This window comes from Typopeltis vanoorti, chromosome 1 (assembly GCF_054136105.1).
Source record: "Typopeltis vanoorti isolate ZY-2024b chromosome 1, IOZ_Tvanoo_1.0, whole genome shotgun sequence".
NCBI lineage: Eukaryota > Metazoa > Arthropoda > Arachnida > Uropygi > Thelyphonidae > Typopeltis > Typopeltis vanoorti.
The window spans coordinates 89797223-89819029 of NC_143549.1; the positions used below are offsets into that span (position 1 = coordinate 89797223).

Consider the following 21807-nt stretch of genomic DNA (forward strand, 5'->3'; position numbering starts at 1 on the left):
ATCTTTTTCTCTGTTTTCATGTCACCTTTATCATCTGTAATTCCTCTTACAGCACTCTTTCCTACATTTCTGAGCCTCCAGAATATTTTGCCATCTTCCTGATATTTATTTTCGATGTTCTTGTCAAAGTCGTCAAATGACTTTTGTTTAGCTAGTTTTACACAGCATTTTCGCTTTTTTACATTTGTCTCTGTATTCTGTAAGAGTACAAGCTTATTTAACAGGAACTTTCGATATGATTTCTTCTTTTCCTTAACTGCCTCTTTAATTTCCTGTGTCCACCATGAAGTTCTTGTTTTTCTATCCTTGCAGACAACCTCACCACATGACTCTCTGGCTGAATCAATGTTTTCTTTAGGGCTTGCCATTGATTCTTGAAGGTTTGGTACCTGATCTCAAATTCTTTCATTTTTTTTCCTTGAATAATGTTTGTGTAATTTAGTCTACAGTTCACATCTGAGAGCTGCTTGACTTTTATTCGCTTTAAAACTTTTTTTACATGTTCTTCTTTTCAATATGAAATTCAATTTTCCTGCTGAGGACTAAATGGTGATCCATTTCAATTTCAAATCCTCTGTATGCCCTACTGTCTTGCACCAATGATATAGTGATATTTTGCCCAAGTTCCTGGCAAAATATCACTATCAACAATAACATAGTTAATGAGACTTTTCTTATTCCTTGCCTCTTCACTCCATATGAATTTATGCACAATTTTATGTTGGAACATTGTGTTAGTAATAACTAGTCCATGTCCCGAGCAGAAATCCAACCAGTATTTGCCATTATTATTAGCTTTGCTCTTTTCTCCAAATTTTCCCAACATATTTCTGTATGTCTGACAATCATTCCCTACTCTGCTATTTAGATCCAACAAGGACCAACCAACGTTTCCTTTTTCATTGTCTTAGTTGCTTTCTCTAAGGCCTTAAAAAATTCCTCCACTTCTACCTTAGTAGAACCTTCTGTGGAACAATGGGCCCAAATACGTCTCATTGTCCAGTTCATCATTCTGATATTTGCCCACATCACTCTATACTGCCTGACATTCAAGAAGATTAGCCTCATATTTAGTGTTGAATACTATAGCTACTCCTTTTCCCTGATTGTTATTGCCTGAATATAACATTTTGTATTTATTGCTCAGAAAGTTCTCACTAGTTTTTTTTTGTTTGTTTCAGTCACCCTATTATGTTTATCTGATATTTATTCAATTCTTCTGTTAGTTCCATTTCTTTGCCATTCAGGTTTCTTATATTAATAGTACAGATCTTGAACTCTGGTGATGTTGGGTTGGGATATGTTTATTCGTCCAGTAACTGACTTTTTGCTGTTTGCCCCTGGCAAAAACAATAGAGGCATTGTTTAACCAGCCAACACCTAAGCCAGCATAAAATTCTGTCATGCTGTACCATCATTTTACATTGTGTTTTAAGCCAATAAGAATACAATTTGGTTGGCTAAATCCCAAATTTCCAGCCCATCGTCTTCGTTCAGTATCCAGGTAGATACCTAACAGAGTGCACCACAAGGAGGTGAGGATTGGACATTAGGTCAGAAGCCTTGGTTGGTTCTCTGCATTCCTTTTTTTAAGGAATGCAGAGAACCTGATTAGCCAAGTGAATAGAATCTTCACACCTCCCAGCTAACAGGTCTGAAATCCAATGTTGCATATATGTTTGTGCAAGTCTTCAGGCAAGAGACAATTTTCATCACCAAGTGTGAGACTGTCTTGGAGACCTAAATTAGTTTATGAAAGAGCCACACTCAAAGAACTAGAGTAGGGAAAAGGATTATCAAATCCTTAGTCCAATCCACTGTATGAAATGTACAACAGATTTACAATTTTCTGTGGGAGGGATTCACATAAATGAATTAGTATTATTTGTAGAGCAAATTATGTTCTCTCATGTATCCTCATTAGTCTTTATCACGGCCGCCGAGAGGGGGTGATATCTGAGACTTTTGTCACGGGCCCGGCATTGAAAACGGCCCAACGTGTCACATAACTGTGTTTATAATGCATGATTTTAATTCTCATAATAATACAGCAATGATAAAGGCATATCAAGAATGATACTGTGTTTTGTTTTAGACAGACGGCTACGCTCTTTATCTCACTCAGTGTTCAGAAGACACTGATTCTCTCGGCGTGGATCGCTGTAGTTATAGCGATCTGCGCTAGCTAGTAATCGCATTCACAGTAATTCCCATTTAAACTTTTTTTAAATAAAGATTTCGCTAACCATAAAGTGAGGAAGTGGATGAGGCAATAAAAATTTTAAAATTCTCTTTTTATTTAATGTTTGTATTTTGTATGATATGTAATGTATCAAATTTTGAATTTATTGTACACTTTTTTTTAAATAAATGTTTAATGTTTTGTATGACTTTCTTTATTAAACAAAAGTGATGCACTTTTTTTAAGTGGGGCCCGGACCACAGACTTGTCACGGGCCTGAACATTTCTCTCAGCAGCACTGGCCTTTATGCATATTTTAACAATTTAACAAAAAGAATTTAAATAACCACATTTTTGACATAAAATATGGGGTTTTATCACAAAATTTCATGTTCAATACTCTTCACTACATCACTGGACACCTCTGAAATCTAAAATGTACTCGTTACAAAGAAATACAGATATAATATTACTGCACAAATGAATCACTGCATTTGTCTGTGCCTACCTTGCAGATTCAATGCCTTGTGAAAGTAGCTAAACTCAAAGTATAACTCGATATTATTAAATTCTCTAATTAGTGTCAAATGATGCTTACAGAGACCTGAGCACTAATCACAAGCCATCTGGCCTCACTCATAGCAAATTCTTGCAAATAACACAAGTTATGAATCACTGAAAAGTTTTGTATTAATATTAATATACTATGCAATATAATGGTGGCACTTTTTGCTCATGTAATGTTAATGTATGTGTGTGATAACGATCAACATTGTATTTATTTATAATTATTCCTAAATCTTTCAAAAATGTAACAGCAGATGCTCAATGTCATCAGTTTGTATTTCTCATAACAGGATAATAGCTGAAGATGAAGGCAAGGCAAACTACATCAAAAAATGTCTAGTCTACTGTATATTTTTAATAGGTTTACTTACGCCTTAACATCTGAAGTATCTCTGCTTACTGTCTGAACTGTTCGAGACCATAACTGTTGGCCTGCTTCAAGAATTTGACGAAGATTTCTTTCCACTCTTGGTAGCTCCCCATTTCCATCCATATCAGCAGTAAGCTGCTCTGCCTGCTGAAGCAGCTCATTAAATCCTGATATATCATTATCCATTGTAAATAAAATTATTCAATTTCTGTACAAGTGTAATCTGCAAATATATTACAAAAAAACATAACTGATTAAAAATTAAACTTCACACATTATCATTAATAAGCTTAAAGCTAATAACTTAAGTTTTAAGATGCATTAGTTTTAATAACTTAAACTAATATGGTCAGGCAGATGTTAGTCCATTAATAGAATATTTTAAATGGTATTATGCAACTTCGTTATGTTATATATTTCCATCATAAATCTTCATAATGTGGAGATGCACACCATTAAGTATCAGCATACTGGGTTAACAAAATAAATGCATCCATATATTGATTTATTTTCTTAAATGTGAACCCTTCCAATAAAGTGTTTCCCAAACTGGGATGGAGATTTTTGTATGAATCTGTAATGTGTGGCAATGTGACAAGACCTATTTTTTTCCTTCTGATGTTGTGAATAGAACTATAATAAACATTCCTTACTTAGTCACCAGTATAGCATTATACATTTTATAACTTGTTTGCAAATGCAGCCAAATTACTAATATATGGACATGTGATTAGTTACCCATGATTCACAGTGTGCAAGTATTTTAAATAGAGAACATTCACCTCATCAGCATTGTGCAGTCAAGCACTAAAAATAAATAAAAATAAAAATAAATTAAACTTATGGTTTCAATGCACTGATAAAGAGAAAGCCCAATTTTTTGGATGCACAGGAGGCAATATTTGTGATATGTTTGTGCCAAGAGAGATTTCAGGTTGGTGTTATTCCAAGAAGTTGAAAGTTGAAAATTTTTCCACTTGGTTATACTATAAATTAAAGATGGCAAGAAATTATATTCTTGGTTTAATCCTTTATCCAAGTGTAAACAAACAAAGTTTGCGCATGAAGTAACTTTATGACTGGGCTACTCGTATATAGAACCTAATGACTTCACATTACTTACCTTAGTGTCCAATAATGCAAAAACACATATCCTTATGGACATGTATAATACTATGCATTATGAAACCTTAATGTCTCCTTCAGGGGATAATGGTCTTCTAGTGAAGAGAATGGCTGAACTTTACTGAACGTTTACTTCAAGAAGATGAATCTCATCTTAAATAAATTTGAGTATTGAAGGGTAAGATTAGAAGAACAGGGTTTTTTTTTTTTTTTTTGAGGGAAATAATGCAGAGCTGTGTTTAGCTAATGTGGAAGTCAATAATGTTATCCAAAAAGCAGTAATGAATGTTTTGAAGATCAGAAATTAAGGTAGTAGAGGTTAGAGTTCTGGAAGTTATGGCGATTTGCGCTTTGCAGAGTTTGCAAAATGAAAATGAAAAGCGCAATGTGCTGTCATCAGCAAAACTGTATACTGGATTGGCAGTCAGCTCGAGTAGATCATTTATGTATAGAAGGAAACAGGTCAGAAAAAGAACAGAAAAACAGGTTAGACAAAGCCTTGTGTGACCCCAGCGTTAGTTGTATAGATAGAAGATAAAGAGCCATCCGCCATCACTTGAAGCAAGCACCCATCCAGAAAGCTGGCTACCCAATTTAGGTTGTGTTTTTCAAATCAGCATAAGGAAATTATACATAACCTTCTCCTTTCAGGAATCCAGGATAGGTGGCTTGCTGCAGTTTTGGTCCAGTTTCATCAGCACGCCTCTGTTTCTTCAACTCTTTGGTTTGTAATTTGGCATCTTCCTAGGTGTTCTCCCATGTCATTTGGTCTAGATGCTCTTTCCATTATATTAGGCCCATACAAGAGCAAGGTTGTTGGTCAAGTTATAGTATGTTAGTTCCCTGTGTGGGAAAAATCTGTTCTCTATTGTTTCCATTATTGGGCTTCAATTTCAGTTCTTTCACTATCTCTTCATTTCACATTTAATCATCTTGTATAATGTACTGTTCTTTTCATGTATTTCATTCTGCCACAGTAATAATTTTATTTTCTTATCTTACTGTCCATGTTGGTTTTGATAAAATATTATATATTCTTAGTCTGCTTCTTTTTTTTTTCTTTTTTGCTGATTACTCCTGGTTTTAATATACTATTTATTATTTATTATTTATTAATATACTATTTATTATTTATTATTATTAATCAAAATTTAAAATATCTGTTCATTTTGTTTAAATCTTCATTGTAACTTAATTTAAAGCTGAAATAATTAATAAATTATTTTGTCTATTTTAGTTTGGATGAGCATTTTTCCTTTGAATGCTACAGTTTTAATTTTCTCTTGAGAAACTGACATTATCATGTTGGAGCTTAATAATGTATATATGGAACTAATTGAAAAAAGGAAGCAAATTAAAAAACTGATTGACAAAACCCAAATTACCTGAACCTGAAGCTATTAAGAAATCTTGTCAAAAAGATAAAAATAGCTATATCCAAAACATCTGTAAAGAAATAGAAAGACACTCCAACTCTAATGAAACAACAGATTTATTCAAGAAGGTGAAGGATATAATCAAAAAATTCAAACCAAAACTTAATATAATTACAAAGGAAAACGGCAAGATCTTAAATGACACTAATGGCATATCCAGAAAATGGAAAGAATATTGGGCAAGCTTTACAAGGACCCAGCTATTCAACAAGAAGAAGCTATGGAAAACATGGAAAAGGATCCGGAGATCCTCAAAAGTGAAGCAGATCAAGCAATCAAAAAATTAAAGAATAACAAAGCCCCAGGTCCTGATTCAATACCGGTTGAAATGCTGAAAAACCTTGGAGAGAATGCAGTCAACTGGATACATGATTTATGCAACAAAATCTAGACGACTGGAAGATGGCCAAAACTGGACTAGTTCCACCATTATCCCAATCTACAAGAAAGGCAATCACAACAAATGTGAAAACTACTGCACCACTGCCCTTATCTCACATACCAGCAAGATTTTACTACACATTATTAAGGAAAGATTACAAAATTTTATAGACCGTCAGATCTCAGAAGAACAAGCAGGATTCAGAAAAGGTCGAGGAACTAGAGATCATATATCTAACATCAGACAAATAATCGAAAAAGCAAGGGAATTCAACTTAAGCCTTTATCTATGCTTTATAGATTACTCCAAGGCCTTTGACTATATGAGATGGGATATTTTATGGGCCATCATGCAAGAATCAAGAATACTAAACCATCTAATAACCCTCAAAGAACTTATATCAACAAAATCAAGCAACAGTAAGAATTGAAAACTCAGTGTCCCCTGCATTCCAATTTGAAAAAGGTTCAAGACAAGGATGCATACTCTCACCATTACTATTCAACCTTTACAGCAAAACTATAATGAAAAGATCTCTAGAAAAATGGAATGGAGGCATTAAATTAGGTGACCAAACAATCACTAACCTACGATATGCAGATGACACAGTGATAATAGCAACAAATGAACAGGAATAAAATCCATCCTAAATCAATTAGAATGGGAAAGCTTAAGCCATAGTTTACGAATAAATCAAGACAAAACCAAAATAATGGTTTTAAACAATGCAGAAGAAATAGATGTCAAGGTAATTGGAATTGTTGATGAAACTGTCAACAATTTCAATTACCTTGGAGTGATAATAACAAAAAAAAGATGGATGTAAAAAAGAGATAAGAAGAACAGCACTAGCTAAGAAAGCAATGACTGATTTAATTAAGATCTGGAAAGACAGCCACATATCCAAAAAGACCAAAATTAAGCTTGCAGAAGCCTTAGTTTATTTGATCTTTCTCTATGCTTCATAATCTTTGACAATGACAAAAGATGACAGAAGAAAGAATTGAGGCATTCGAGCTCTGGAGAAGATTGTTAAGTGTGCCTTGGACAGAAAAACGAACAAACAAAAGTGTCCTAGAACTGAATATCCACACAAGACTGATAAACATAATTGACAAGAGAATAGTGCAATATTTTGGATACATATGTAGAAGGAAAGGCAACTGCATGGAAAAAATAATCATCCAGGGTTAGGGTTACCATATATCAGCATCTATGCGGACATGTCCGCATTTTGATAATGAAAATATTTGTCCGCATACATTTTTGAAAACCCTCGTTTTGTCTGCATCTCTGTGGGAGCATTTTAGATTTTTTCCCCAGGCATTTCTCCTGTGTTGGTAACATTGCTGAAACAAGAATGCAGGAGGTTGGTTATATTATAGAACAATTGAATCAAAATCGAATCTAATTGCACTTTTAGATATCTGCACTCATTTTTTTTTTCAACTTTTCACTCTTTCTCGCTGGCACTGGTCTCACGTTAATGGCATTACTGCGTGCTTAGTGCTATGATAGTGGTGGTGTTTGAAGTGGAATTAAGTTTTGTTCATCCTTAGTTTTGTTCGTTCTTAATTAGTATTAATGACCTTACCAAGTAAGATATTATATTATATTCAAATTATATTAGAATTAAAATGTATATAACATTTTAGGTTATGACATAACCGTAGGTCAACCTAAACATTACAATTTAATTTTATATCATCTTACTTATATTTATTTCAGATTATCCGGAGGATGTCTAAAGCTAAAAGAAAGTGCTCCTTCAATGATAATCATAGGGGAAAATTTCCATGTTTTTGCCCTGGAAGTGAGCCATGGGAGGCTGAATGTATTGTATGCAACAGTCCTGGTACATACGTTTTGGTTGCACAGCAAGAGAGACTTGGAACTACATGCAAAAACAGAAAAGCATTTAAAGTGTGTAAGGGGACAGAGTTCAATTAAGTGATTGGAAAATTAAGTGATTATTTTATCAAGCCAAATTCAGAACTGGAAGACGGTGCAAGTGCTGCTGAAGGGGGGCCCTTGCATATCATACTGCTGTTCATCACAACACTTACAATTCCATGGACTGTGCTCATGGATTGTTGAAACAAATTTTCAGCAATTCAAAAATTGCAGCCAAAGTGTCGAGTGGTCGCACAAAAACACAAGCCATTGTAAATTCTGTTCTTGCTCCCCATTCAATAGAAACTATAATCAAATCCATGACAGATATTCCCTTTATAGGTGTTTCCATAGATGCTAATAACTATGGTAATGTGAAATATCTCCTATCCTTATTCAATATTTTGAAAATTAGGTCTAGTGAAAAATATGCATGGGCTGCAAAGTAATGTATGTAGTGTGATAAGTCTAATTCTTTTTCATGTAGGCCTACTCTTGTTTCATAAGACTTATGATGACACTTAAAATCTCATATTTTTGTGTGTTCTAATAAGCATACTCATCACATCTAATTAATGAAAAGCTTACAAAGGTAAAAATTTCAAACATATGTATTTATTTTTGTATTAGATGTTTGTGTACGGAACAAGTTGGTCAGGCAATGGGGTGTCAGCATTTTGGCATTTCAGAATATGACAACCAGTGTAGGAAAAGAAAATGAGGAAAACAACCATACAAGTGGATTGACCGAACATCAAGAATCATTGCACCTAAACTAGAACAAGCAATAAGAGAAGCACAGGAGAGAAAGAAATGGCAAAGCATCATCAGGAAGGTCACGAGTCTACAGACATGAGGAGATCGAGAGAGAGAGCATTTTTCCTTTGAATGCTACAGTTTTAGTTTTCTCTTGAGAAACTGACATATTATCATGTTGGAGCTTAACGGAATGTATATAGTACTTGGAAAGGATTAAAACAGACTTTAATACTTCCAATATTTCGTCTCAGTCACTGAGACATCTTCATGGATTACAAAAAAAAAACTAATGTGACATACACTCAAATACTACACAATACTAAGCTAACTACATGGGTGACTAAAGCCCTATCTAGGTGGTGCACCCTCTATGGGCGATTGTAGGTGGCCTAGAATGTAAGGTGGGATCTCTGATGATTCAGAGATCCCAAATTTTCGGAAGTTTAATGCAACTGTATTTATTTAGATTTGGTTGATTTCTGAGAACTGCTGCAGATTCTAAAAATAGTCTATTTTTATTTAATTTACTGGTGGAGCATGGTGGTTTTTTCCAAGAGATCCTGTGGGTTGTATCCATGGTCTGCCAGGCCTCGCTGACCATAGTCGTGGTTGCAGATGCATGAATTGTGTTCGTGTAGAAGAACAGAAGTCATACATCTGCAACCATGTAGAAGAACACAAGTCATACATCTGCAACCATGACTATGGTCAGTCAGGCTTGGCAGATCATGTTTTGGATACAACCCACAGGATCGCTTGGAAAAAAACCACCATGCTCCACCACAGTAAATTCAAAAAGAGACTATTTTTAGAATCTGCAGCAGCTCTCAGAAATTAACCAAATCTAAATAAATATGGTTGCATTAAACTTTGAAAATTTGGGAAGCATTAATCAGAGATCCCACCTTACATTCTAGGCCACCTACAATCGCCCATATGCACCACCTACATAGGACTTTAGAGTCATCCACGTGGTTAGCTTAGTACTGTGCGGTATTTGAGTGTATGTTACAGTTTTTTTGTAATCCCTGAAGATATCTCAGTGACTGAGATGAAATATTGGAAGTATTAAAGTCTGTTTTAATCCTTTCCGAGTGCTGTATACATTCCATTAAGCTTCCAACATGATGTCCTCACAGCACTTCAGCCTTAACACACAAAAATTGACATATTTTTTAATTATTCAGTTTGATGTGGTGGAGACGTTTGAGAATCCCACCAGAACATCTGAGCTTGGTGGCAGAGGATCATGACCATTGGAAGTTCCTCTTGCAGCTGTTGCCCCCACAACCCAATTAGGAAAGGTGGGCCTTGAAGATGTATGTATCAGTTTAATTTATAACTTCATACATTTTAGGAAAATAAGAAAAAAAAATGCTGTACTTCTCAACTTTTATTATCCATACTGGGGGGGGGGGGGGGCTATCCCCCCCCCCCCGTGTTCCGGACTGGTAGGTCGGTTCTCCTTGAATTCTGATGACTCGACACTCAGGGTAACCCCTGAGTTTCAAAATGTTTCAAAAATGTGACATAAAAAAGGCTTATCATTTTATATATATATTACCTTGATGGCCTGTGATTTCAGTCAGAATTTCTCCATGACTGCAGGTTGTAAAAAGTCCAGCTATTCCTGTCTTGGGCCTGTCTTTTCCATTTTCTTCCAACTTTCTTAATCACTGGGTCTTCCCACCTTAAGGCTGGTCTTCCAGGTTTCCTTTTGGTATCTCTCAGATACCAGTTTGTAACTCTGACTGTTCATCTGTTGTCTCTCATTCTGGCGAGATGTTCTGCCCATCTTTTTAGATTGCTTTTATTATATCCGTGAGTCCAGACTTCTGTGCGTCTTACGTGATCTATTTTGTTTATATTGCTCGTTGAGATGTTATTAAGCTTTGTTCTTCTTTTAAAGTTGTGTTCCATGTTTCACTGCCATAAGTTAATGCTGGTAAGATGTGACTATTGAAAAGATGGGCTCTTATTTCTATATCTATGTTTCGGTTGGTAACTGTTGATTTTATTTTGTTGAAGGCTATCTACGCTGCTCTTTTTCTCCTTGCTATTTCATTTCTTATATCATTATTAGGGACTGGCCGAGGTAGATGTATTCTTCAACTTTTTCAATGGTGTGAGATTCTAGAGTGATTGTATGATCTTTACAGTACAGTCATACCCCGACTTACGCGAATCCGGAATTACGCGGTTTCTTATATGTACGTATTCCCATCACGCCTCACCACTAGTCGTATCTTTCCGTGCCGGCCGCATTCGCCAGTGTCACACATGCTGTGAACAAGCACTGATATGTTTCGCACAGTCTCCATTCATACACGATTTTTATAGTCTACAAACTTTGCGATTGTTTAATGTTATGTTCTTGATAAAAATTTTATCACATAAAAAATAATAATGTCACCCAAAAGAAGCAAGTCCGATTCTTCTACAGCTAACAAGAAAAGAAAAACATTCAAAGCGTACTACACACGCTGTTCGTTTACAAGTCTGAATGAAGCTATGAGGCAAAATGAGCAACTGTCTGTTAAAGAGTTTTGGAAACGGTTTAATGTTTTAGATGCTGTAAGGATAATCGGAGATTCTTGGGGTGTCTACGATATCGGAGACACCCCTTAAGGTCTCAGCTTAATTAAGAAAGGTTTACAGATTTTGGAGGACATAGATTCTAACGAGGGCTACAATTCGTAGCCACAAGGCAAGGAATAAAAAAATCACTGGCTTGCTATGAAGAAATTCTGCGTGACAAGAAAAAGATATTATGCCATCAGACAAATCTATTAGATTTTATGAAACCATCGAAATAACTTCCTTTTTTTTTTTTATGTATACGAAAAACTACAATTATGATTATATTTCTTGAAAAATATAGGTGTTTTTGTAAACCTTTGGTCCCAATTGTATGTTTGTATATATAAATTACATGCAATTTTATACCCAGAGTTACACGAATTCAACTTATGCGCTTTTTGGTCCCACCTATCGTGCAACTTCAGGGTATCACTAATTGTTTTTCATCCATCTTGTTTTGTCTGGGTGTATTTCTAATCCAATTTTTTTTTGCAGTTTTGGCTTATGTTATTCAGCATTGATTCTAAGAGTTTGGGTGACTGAGATATTAATACCACATCATCAGCGAATAGTAGGATATTTAACATTTCACCATCAATGTTTATTCCATCCATCATGTCAATTTTTCGAATGATGCTGTCCAGAGTAGATTTGAAGAGATTAGGTGATAAGACATCACCCTGACATCCTCCTCTACTTAAGTTAATTTTAATCGAGTGATTGAAAAGGGTGATATTTGTTGTCCCTTCTTTGTAGATATCTTTTATGAGTTGGATGTATGCTTTTTCTACGCCTTGTTCTATTAAAGCTTGGAATACTGCATTATGCTCAACAGTGTCAAATGCCTTTTTAAAATCAATAAAAAGAAGACAAAGTGGGATCTGGTATTCTCTGCATCTTTCTGTTAGCTGAGTAATAGTTTGAATGTGATCTATTGTTGAAAACCCTTTTTTGAAACTAGCCTGTTCTTTGCAGCTATTTTCGTTGATGGAGGTTTGTATTCTGTTTAGGATGACTGTGGAGAATATTTTGTGTGTGTGTGTGTGCTAATAGAGATGGGTCTGTAGTTACTGATGTCTTCTTTATTACCTTTTTTATGCAGAATTATGGTCTTTGATGTTTTCCATTCAGTAAGTACTTTCCTTAATTGTATATATTGGGTGAACCTTTCTGCTAGAGCTTTAAAGAGTCTACCTATTTTTAATTCATCAGATTTTATACCGTCAATTCCTAGTGATCAGTCATTTTTCATATGGTGGATAGCCATTTTTACTTCTTCAGGTAGGACAGATGGTATTTCCAAATTTTCGTCTGGTATTGGAGCTGTGATTACTTGTTTAGATGAGTAAAGGTTCTCATAAAAAGATTTTACTATTTTTTCCATTTCGCCTCTGTTTGTGTGTCTGTTTCCTTGATTGTTATGAAGGCTGATGGTAGTGGTTGCTTTTAGATTTATTTCTTTTTCTACTTTTTTTTAGGCTACTGCAGAGCCTAGCTGCTTCTGCCAATTTTGTTGTTCTATATATGTTATAGTTGTCTTTTATATTCTTCCTCAGTTGTTTACAGATAATTTTATATTCTAAGCGTTCTTTTCCTGTATCTTTCAGTATTCTTCTTTTCTTCAATAGTTCTATCGTTCTTGCTGATAGGCGTTCCCTGGTCTTAGGAGGAAGTTCATAAGAGGTTCTTTCTTTGCAGTTCATTAATTGATTGTTAAAGTTTGTTAAATCTTTGTCGATGTCATTTTTTAATTTCCAGTCGGTTTCTTCCACATTTTTTCTAAATTGTTCTGGGTTTATCTGTTTTGAACATTTTTTTAATTTTTAATTTTTAATTTTAGTGTTCCTAGTCGTTCAGGATGGATTGTGCAAGAAATAATATTTTTAGTTAGCTTTTCATTTATGATGAAGCCAACTCCTCCAGCCCTTGTAGTGTTATCTGAAGCTCCCAGGAAAATTTGGTAGATTAATGGTTCAAATTCTATATTTTCCATTTCTGCATATAAAATAAGCACTGCTGTCCACTGCACATCTATTTTAGAATATTGTCACAATATAGATCAGTGATATCAAAAGAAAAAATGTTGTATGGTATCCCATCCTTTTACTGGTTGTATTCCATTATGACAAAATCACATAACCAACCAAACAGGCATTTGTAACAATAGGCACAATAAGCAAAGTGAAAATATAAAAACGAACAGAAAAAACACCCTAAGACTCCTAATTTTTTTACTCATCTACTAAAAATTCTCACTTATCACAGACAAATAGACAGAATGCATATCGGTGGGCAGAATTCCATATTCACTGTTGATATGTATTCTGCATTCTATTCTACAGCAGACGACCTCTTCACCAACCTTCATTGGCATGGAAAGATTTGGAGAAACTCACGTGGTTATTCTTGATATTTCCATAACTGATCTGATGAAGTCCCATATGTTGTTTAGGTATCCATAGTTGTTCCCTCAATCTGTTCATAATATTTTGAACAATATATTCTGGACATTTTTTCACCTAAACCATCAGTTTGGCACGGATACATTGACGTGTTTGCTGTATGAACTCCTCTTTGTCTGATTTTCATGAATTTCTTAGAAAAATTAATTCAATTAACCCAAGAATCAAATCTACCCTAGAAGTAGAAGACAACTGTCTTCATTTACTGGATGTTCTCATTCAATGACAACCAAATGGTAGTTTACAGTTCTCAATATGTAGAAAACCAACTCATACTTGTAATACATTCATTCTAATTCTCATCACCATCCTTGTCAGAAATATGGTATAATCAAATCCTTAATTAACAGAGCTCATAAAATTTGTTCTACAAATTCTCTTTTAAACAAAGAACTGTTTATTATCAGAACTACCTTCAGTGCAAATGGTTACAATGCAAAATCTATTGGAAAAAATAATGAATAATTATGGTCATCGTCCTAGCCCTCCTCAAGAAGAAATTACCAGAATTTGTATTCCATATGTTACGGGACTTTCTGAAAAAATAGCAAGATTATTTTGTCAGATTAGTGTACAAATTGCTTTCCATCCAGTTCTCAAACTTAATACATTCCTTATCTCACCAAAAAACAAATATCCTCCTCTATCTTATCCTGGAGTTTATATAATCCCCTGCTATCGTGGCTTATGTTATTATGGACAAACTGATCAATCTGCAGAAATTCGTCTGGAAGGATATCAGGAATACATTTCTCTTAACAAACCCAACAAATCCAGTTTAGCAAACCACACTTTATCTACAAAACACAGAATTCAGTGGAACAAAACCAAAGCGTTACACAAAAGTTACTTTCTTCTAGAAAGCTGTGAAGCACACATTCATAACCTGAATCTGAACAAAAACGATTGCCTAAACCTTTCTCAATTTTGGAAATTTATATTAACCAATATTCACCATTCATGTGTTCCATAATTGTAATTAAATATTGTTTATAATTTTAAAATAATTAACTAAATTGATTTATTGTAATCTATTTTGAATATCTATTAATGCAGATGAAGCTATTCTCCTGCAGCTGATATTGCACATATCACATGATTTCAATTAAATTGTTCTTTTTTGAGTTTTCCTATAACTGTATTGACAATGGCTATGAAACTTGGCCGAAAATTTTACAATAAAAATATTTAACATAAGTGTTTCTGGTATTAATATTTTATAATGGAGCAAAATACTAATGGTGGTGGTGGTGGTAGTAGTAGTAGTGTGTAGTTGGATGATTGAAGACAGTGAGTTATATGCAGTGAAGTGGAAGTGCCCTTGAGCAATGAGTCCTTGGAGGTGGCACATAATATTAGTAATAATACACACACACACATCATAAAATCAAAATTTACTGAGCCACCAACAATCAAAGCCATCCAAATGTACATCAACGACAGCTTGGATAATGTATGGATTAACCTCCTGTTTTATCTAAAAACATTGGTACAAGAATTTACATTCAATGAAAGCCACCAGAGTATGGGAGAACTATACTTCCATTGATGCTTATGTAGCCATTTCCACAAGGGCATGTAGGCACCTGTCAAAAGAGCCGAAATATTTGAAAGATCAGAATATACAGCATAAAAGGCTTCAATTGAGCAAGTTAAATTATGGATGTTAAAGATATGATTAATACATTGTTATAAATTGATAGAACCAAAACCAATATAAGCTTCAGCAAGGAGCTGACTTAGGCTTGCAACATTTAAAAACAGCCTGTTCAAGAGCCCTTGCCTTTTTATTGGCCTGACAGCTGTCTTGATCTGTTGGTCCTGATTAGAGATATTATTATTATTGTGACTCCATGGAGTCACAAGATTCATCATGGAAGGCCCATGCTAGAAAACACCAAGTCTATCACTGAACTCACTGACCATTCATGCTGTCACCACTACCAGGCATGCATTCCATGGGTTCAACCACCCTCCATGCAAAGAAATCACTCCTCACAACTTCCTTTTGTAACTGCCAGGGTTGTCCCCCCCCCCTCTTTGTCATCACTCCTTCCTCTGTTCCACCAAATGAAAGAAAAACTTTTTCTTTGTGAAAAAATTCCCCAGTTGGCACTGGGGAATTTTTTCAATAGTTTAAAAGTCTCAATCATTTCACCTCTCCTTCTTCTAGCTTTTCATTTCTATCAATCATCACCCCCAGATCCCTAGCCTCCCCCCACTTCCTCCAGTACAGTTCTTCCAAACAGAGTATACAGTCTTCCACTGATGTATTCCAAACTTCAAAACTTTACATTTAGTTGCATTAAACTGACACTCCCATTCATTTACCCATTTATCCAGTTTATTCAAACCCTCTTGCAGGACTACCACATCTGCACTATTAATAACTCTCATAAGCTTCATGTCATCTGCAAATAACTGAATATCCCCCCCCCTGTATTCCATTGACAATAAGATTGACATAAAGGTTAAAAATATAGGTTCAAGTACTGAGCCCTGAGAGAACCCACTTGTAACTGCTCCTAATACACAACTCTGAATATCTATCAGACAGCCAATCCCAAATCCAGTTCACTAACCTGACATCTAAACCCATTTGCTGCAACTTAAATATCAGCTTTTCATGTGGTACCCTGTCAAATGCCTTTGTAAAATCCAAAAAAATGGCAGAATATGCCTTTCCCTCATCAACTGCTTGTCACTTTATTATAAAAGGCAATCATATTACAACAACAAGAGTGCCCCTTAACAAATCCATGCTGACTCTCACAGATAACATTACCTTCATCCCCAATGCTGTAAATGATCCTTCACTAATTTCTCCAAGATCTTAACTACTGATGAAATACAAACTATAGCTTGACACTTCCAGTCTGCTACCACCTTTGTGCAATGCATTATCTTACTCTCCTTATGTACCTTTCCCATGGCCAAACTTTTATTGAAAAGCCAGGGCAGTTCTTTAGCACATTCTCCCAAACCCCATGGCAAAATCCCATCGAGTCCCATTTCTTTATTGACAGTATTTGGAACACACTCTCTTCTTGCACTTCTTAACCTCAAACTGCCCTATCCCCTTTAGTATTAAAACCTACTTCTCCAGCATGAAATAGCCCAATAAAGTATTCATTGAACAACTACACTATGTCCTTTGCATCAGCCATTCTATTCCCTTTTCTATCCAACAATGTCATTCTTCCACAATCATTTTTCCTTCTAAAAAGGAATTTTTTAGCCACATGGCTAAAAAATTCCTTAGGATTTTCTTTGGATCTTGGGACCAATCTCTTCTCATATTTCAGTTTTGCCTTCCTTACCATACTAGTCATTCTCCTGACCTGAGTCTTACATTCTTCATGCATCTGCTCTCCCCTCCCCTTTCTCCTTATATCTCTTCCATAACCTCTTTTTTACCTACAGTTCTCATTTTATATTGTTTATCATCCACTTTACTGCAAATTGTATGCTCTTCTTCAATTGTGGTATACAGCTTGCTACTACTGCTAATAAATATTTCTTCACAAGTTTCCAAGCACTAATGATATCTTGCCCTTCCAATTCCTTCTTCCATGGAACTCCCCCAAGTTGATATCTAAGACTATGATCACCTGCTTTATAATTCCATATACATTACTTTCTCTTTGACACTCTCATAAATCGAATAAAATCTCATTTCTATTCATCTTCCATGTCAAAGCCACATGGTCACTCTCTCAATAAAGAGTTTTAGATTTGGTCACAGCATCAGAAGAGCCGATTATAACTGAGACCAAACCTAAAACTCTTGAACCTCGTGTTCCTTTTGCTACATATTGCCCAAGACATTTGTCCCTCAAGAATTCCAGAAATTCCATTCCCTTATTACTACATACAGTTTCCTCTTCCCAATTTATACTGCTGCAATTAAAATCTCCAATAACAATAATTCTTCTTGCACTTGCCAAACTCAACTGCCAAAACATCTTCTGCTCTTCACCCTCTATGCTTCCTGGCTTTTAACAACATCCCACAAAATATCCTGTCCTGCCCACCTCTACTTCACGCCATATGCTTTCAAAACCATTAGTGCCATTACTCTCCAAATCACTTATCATAAGCAGTACTCCACCACCATGCTTTCCCTTCTTATCCTGTCAAACAATGCTATACCCTGCTACTTCTATTCCTGTCAGCATATCATCTTCCATCAACCACGTCTCAGAGATCCCAATAATCTTTGGACAGGCTGATGCTATCAGTGCCACCAATTCATCTTTATTCCAGATACTCCTGGCATTAGCATAAAGAATCAAGGCATCATCGCTGTTTTTATACCTATCATTATCCCCTACCCAATGTATTCCCCTTTCTCCTAAGCATTTATTCCCAGAAGAGGCCACTGCTACCATCCACCCTGATAATTCTAGTTTCCCTGCATTGACAGATTGACTTGTTCAGAGAACAGCATTCTTTCCAGATGCCTACGTCCTTCCTCTTTCAAATGCAAGCTCTCTCTCGCATATAGTTCCTCTCTGTCCTCAAATGCCCTCCAAGCAACTACGTATTACAAGTTTGGACACATTCTAGTATATTCTAGCTATTAAGCTATTATACCATTTATTATTGATGCTCTCCTCCACAGCTCTGCATTATCACACCTAGGCAACACAACACTATCTTTCCTCTCTGTCTTCTTTTGTACAACCTCAAGCATGAACCTCGGATCTCTTGCCACCCCAATTCACACTGCTTCTCAAATCATTCATGCCAACCATCACAATCATGTCATCCACCCTTTCACCTCACTTAACTGCCATACTCACACTATTTATCGTTCCTCCAGGTAAACACTCCTCAGGCATTCTATCTTGCACACCATGGATCATCGAGTCACCATACATCACACCTCTTACCACTCTGTTCCTTCCTTGCTCACCTGCATCCCTCACTCTTCTTCCTCTAACATTTTCTTTCTTTGTTTCCCCTACTTACCTGTTGTCCTGTCATCCCTCTATCCCTGGTTCCAACACCCTCACATTTTTCTCATTCCCTCTCTTTTACTGGTTCTCATATTCTCTCCTCTTATATCATTCCCGTAACTCTCTCTCTCTTACTCCTACTCTGATTCGATTTGCATTCATTGTTTCTGACAGAAACCGAACAGGAAATATGCTCTCTGTTCAAATACTATAAAAATCCAATACCAGAAAGGCAATGCTAACAAGGGACAACTCCCATGTTATTTTGTCAATGGAAAAATTTAAATTAATAATATCCTTGACATCCATAACCGAAATACGTTTCATCTACAAATGATGGTTTGTACTTCAGGAATATTTATAATATTCCATCACTGTATTATAACACAGTGACGGCTGAACTGGATAAGGGTAATGGGTTTACAGTGATTCTGCTGGACCTTGCCAAGGCCTTTGACAGGATTCCACATGGAATTCTAATCAGTAAATTGCAGCATATGGGAATGGACATAGGGTTGGTGAGATGGATAGGAGGGTGGTTGACGGAGAGATATCAGAGAGTGGTTTACTCGGGAGTAGAGTCCACAAGACAGCCTGTGACTAGTGGTGTGCCACAAGGATCTGTTCTTGGACCACTGCTGTTTAATTTGTTCATAAATGATATAGGAAATGGTCTGAGGGGAACAGTTCATTTGTTTGCAGATGATGCGAAGTTAGGTAGGGCAATAGTGAATGCAGATGACGTCAAAATTTTGCAGGATGATTTGTATAGATTGGAGGTCTGGGCTAAGGAGAATGGATGTCAGTTTAATATGGCAAAATGTAAGGTTATGCATTTTGGGGTGAAAAGATTGGCGGCAGTTTACTACAATGGTGGAACTGTACTCCAGGAAATTGATGAGGAACAAGATTTAAGGGTGTTGGTGGATAAGGAGTTGAAGTTTAGGGGGCACATTGCAAAAGTAGCCAAATCAGCTCATCAAATCACTTGGTTGCTGAAGAACACGTTGATAAGCAGAGACAAGCAGGTTATTGTTCCTCTGTATCGAGCCTTGATAAGACCTCATCTCGACTACTGTGCCCAGATTTGGTCACCTAGGTTTCTTCTTGATGGGGAGGAGGTTGAGAAGATCCAAAGGCAAGTGACCAAAACGATAGCAGGTCTGTGGAATGAACCTTATGAGAACAGGTTGAGGATTTGTGGGTTGCAAAAATTGGTTGATAGGCGGAGGAGGGGAGATATGATTGAGACATTCAAATTACTGAAGGGTTTCTATAAAATTAATTCAGAAGATATTTTTGAAAACAGGGCTGGTTGTGGGAAGACTAGGGGACATCCGTGGAAACTGGGCAAAAGTGTGGTTAGTAAGGGTGTTAGAGCTGGGTTCTTTACTTTTAGAGTGGTGAATGAGTGGAATGGGCTGCCAGAGTCTGTGGTGGATGCTGTGAAAGTGAATGAGTTTAAGGAGAGGTATGATAGATACTGTATGAATGTCGAATAGTTGTGATGAATATGATTTTGGGCCTCCCTCGATGAGTCTAAGGACTCCCTGGAGTTGCCCGTAATAATAATAATAATATACAGTCATTGAAGGCTATACAAATATGGGAGAACCAGCCAACTGTTAAATCCAACTAATTTACATGAAACTGATTAAGATACTTACTGAGCCACGATAAATATTTGTGGTTGTTTAACATGGGCTAGTGCTACCATACCATTATCATATAAAAATGCTTACCGTAGTTGCAATTCCTATATTTGAATCATCGAAGTAGAAAATTTGATTTCTTCAGCTTCATGATTGTAAGACTACAATTCACTAACAAAGTCGCGTGAGACAAAAAGAAAACAGTAAATGCTATTCGTAGCAAGTTTTAACTCATCAAATAATCAAAGTAACAAAAAATCACCATTTGTATGAGTAAAGTGCTCTCGATTTTATACTACTTAAAGCTCTGGCTTCATACATCAAATTATGTAAATAATTTATACATCAAAAACACACTATTTCAAAGAGTTAAAAAAAAACCGAGTTTCAAAAATTATTTCACATTTTACTGCTTTCCGTGAAGACCAAAATTCCATAACGTCTACAATTTTCCATAATTTATAGTCATTCTTTATGCTATACGAAACAGACAAACATAATACTTTCAAGCCCTTCCTAAAAATGCTGGTATAGGATTAATTCGAGATTTACACCACGATGTCATGTATACCGCCACTTCCTAAAGTCAAGGTAGACATCTAGTGGCTGGGAATGCTATCAAACTATAAATAAATCCCTTATTAGGAGAGCTATGTTCCCATGAAAATAGGGATATACTACTATCTGCACGTGACAGATATGAAAAGGGAAGTCTTTTATTCCAATGGTGGGCGAGAATAATACACGACTGCTCATTAGAGAGAAGACAGAGAACATAGACAAAGAAAACATTCAACTACTATATTCTCAAAGCAAATCAGGTTTGTCTCGGACACTATTAATGTAGACCAGGGCTGTCCAAAACACGGCTCGCGGCCCGGATGCGGCCTGCGGTGCGATTTTGTGCTGCTTCTTTGACACAACAAATATTAGATGTGTCAAATAAGCGTTCTTACACTGTTTTGTTTCAACGCACATGCTCTGAGTGAGCTGACTAGGAACATGAGAGCGCAATTCGTGTTGTTCGATTGTTCAGCTATCGAGGTGCTCACCAAATTACTAGATAAGCATTGTGATTTATTTCCGTGTTATCTTTAGTAACCTACTTCTAATTAATAAATTTTATTAGAATTTATCGTCAAATATCCATGCATAACAAGAAAAGAAAAAATTGAAGATGAAAAGAGAGTGTATCAAACCCGATGGGAATCAGGCTACTTGATTACAAACAACAAGAATAAAATTTAATGTCTTTTTTACATGCAACTTTTGTCAGTGCCTAAAGAGTATAACGCATACAACACATGGATCAATATGTATCAAAAAGGCGGTGTGATTTAATAGCAAAATGTGAGTATTTTTCTTTGTGTGTGTGTGTGGATGAAAGCACTGATCAAGCAGACGTTAGTCAACTTTTAATTTTTGTTTGAACTATTCA

At 35.9% G+C, this 21807-nt stretch overlaps 1 protein-coding gene across 3 annotated transcripts in view; it reads right to left on the minus strand.

The window, feature by feature from the left end:
• Nucleotides 1-20937, minus strand: part of LOC150110190 (nuclear pore complex protein Nup93-like) — a 314507-nt gene extending 293570 nt beyond the window's left edge. For all 3 annotated transcript variants that reach the window (XM_090392052.1, XM_090392041.1, XM_090392034.1), the window contains exons 1-2: nucleotides 20460-20937; nucleotides 3121-3342 (exon numbers count right to left, since the gene is read on the minus strand). In XM_090392052.1, coding sequence (XP_090248178.1) covers nucleotides 3121-3305 — 185 coding nt within the window. In that variant the 5' untranslated portion in view covers nucleotides 3306-3342; nucleotides 20460-20937. The remainder of the gene's footprint in view (nucleotides 1-3120; nucleotides 3343-20459) is intronic.
• Between the last annotated feature and the right edge of the window lie 870 nt (nucleotides 20938-21807).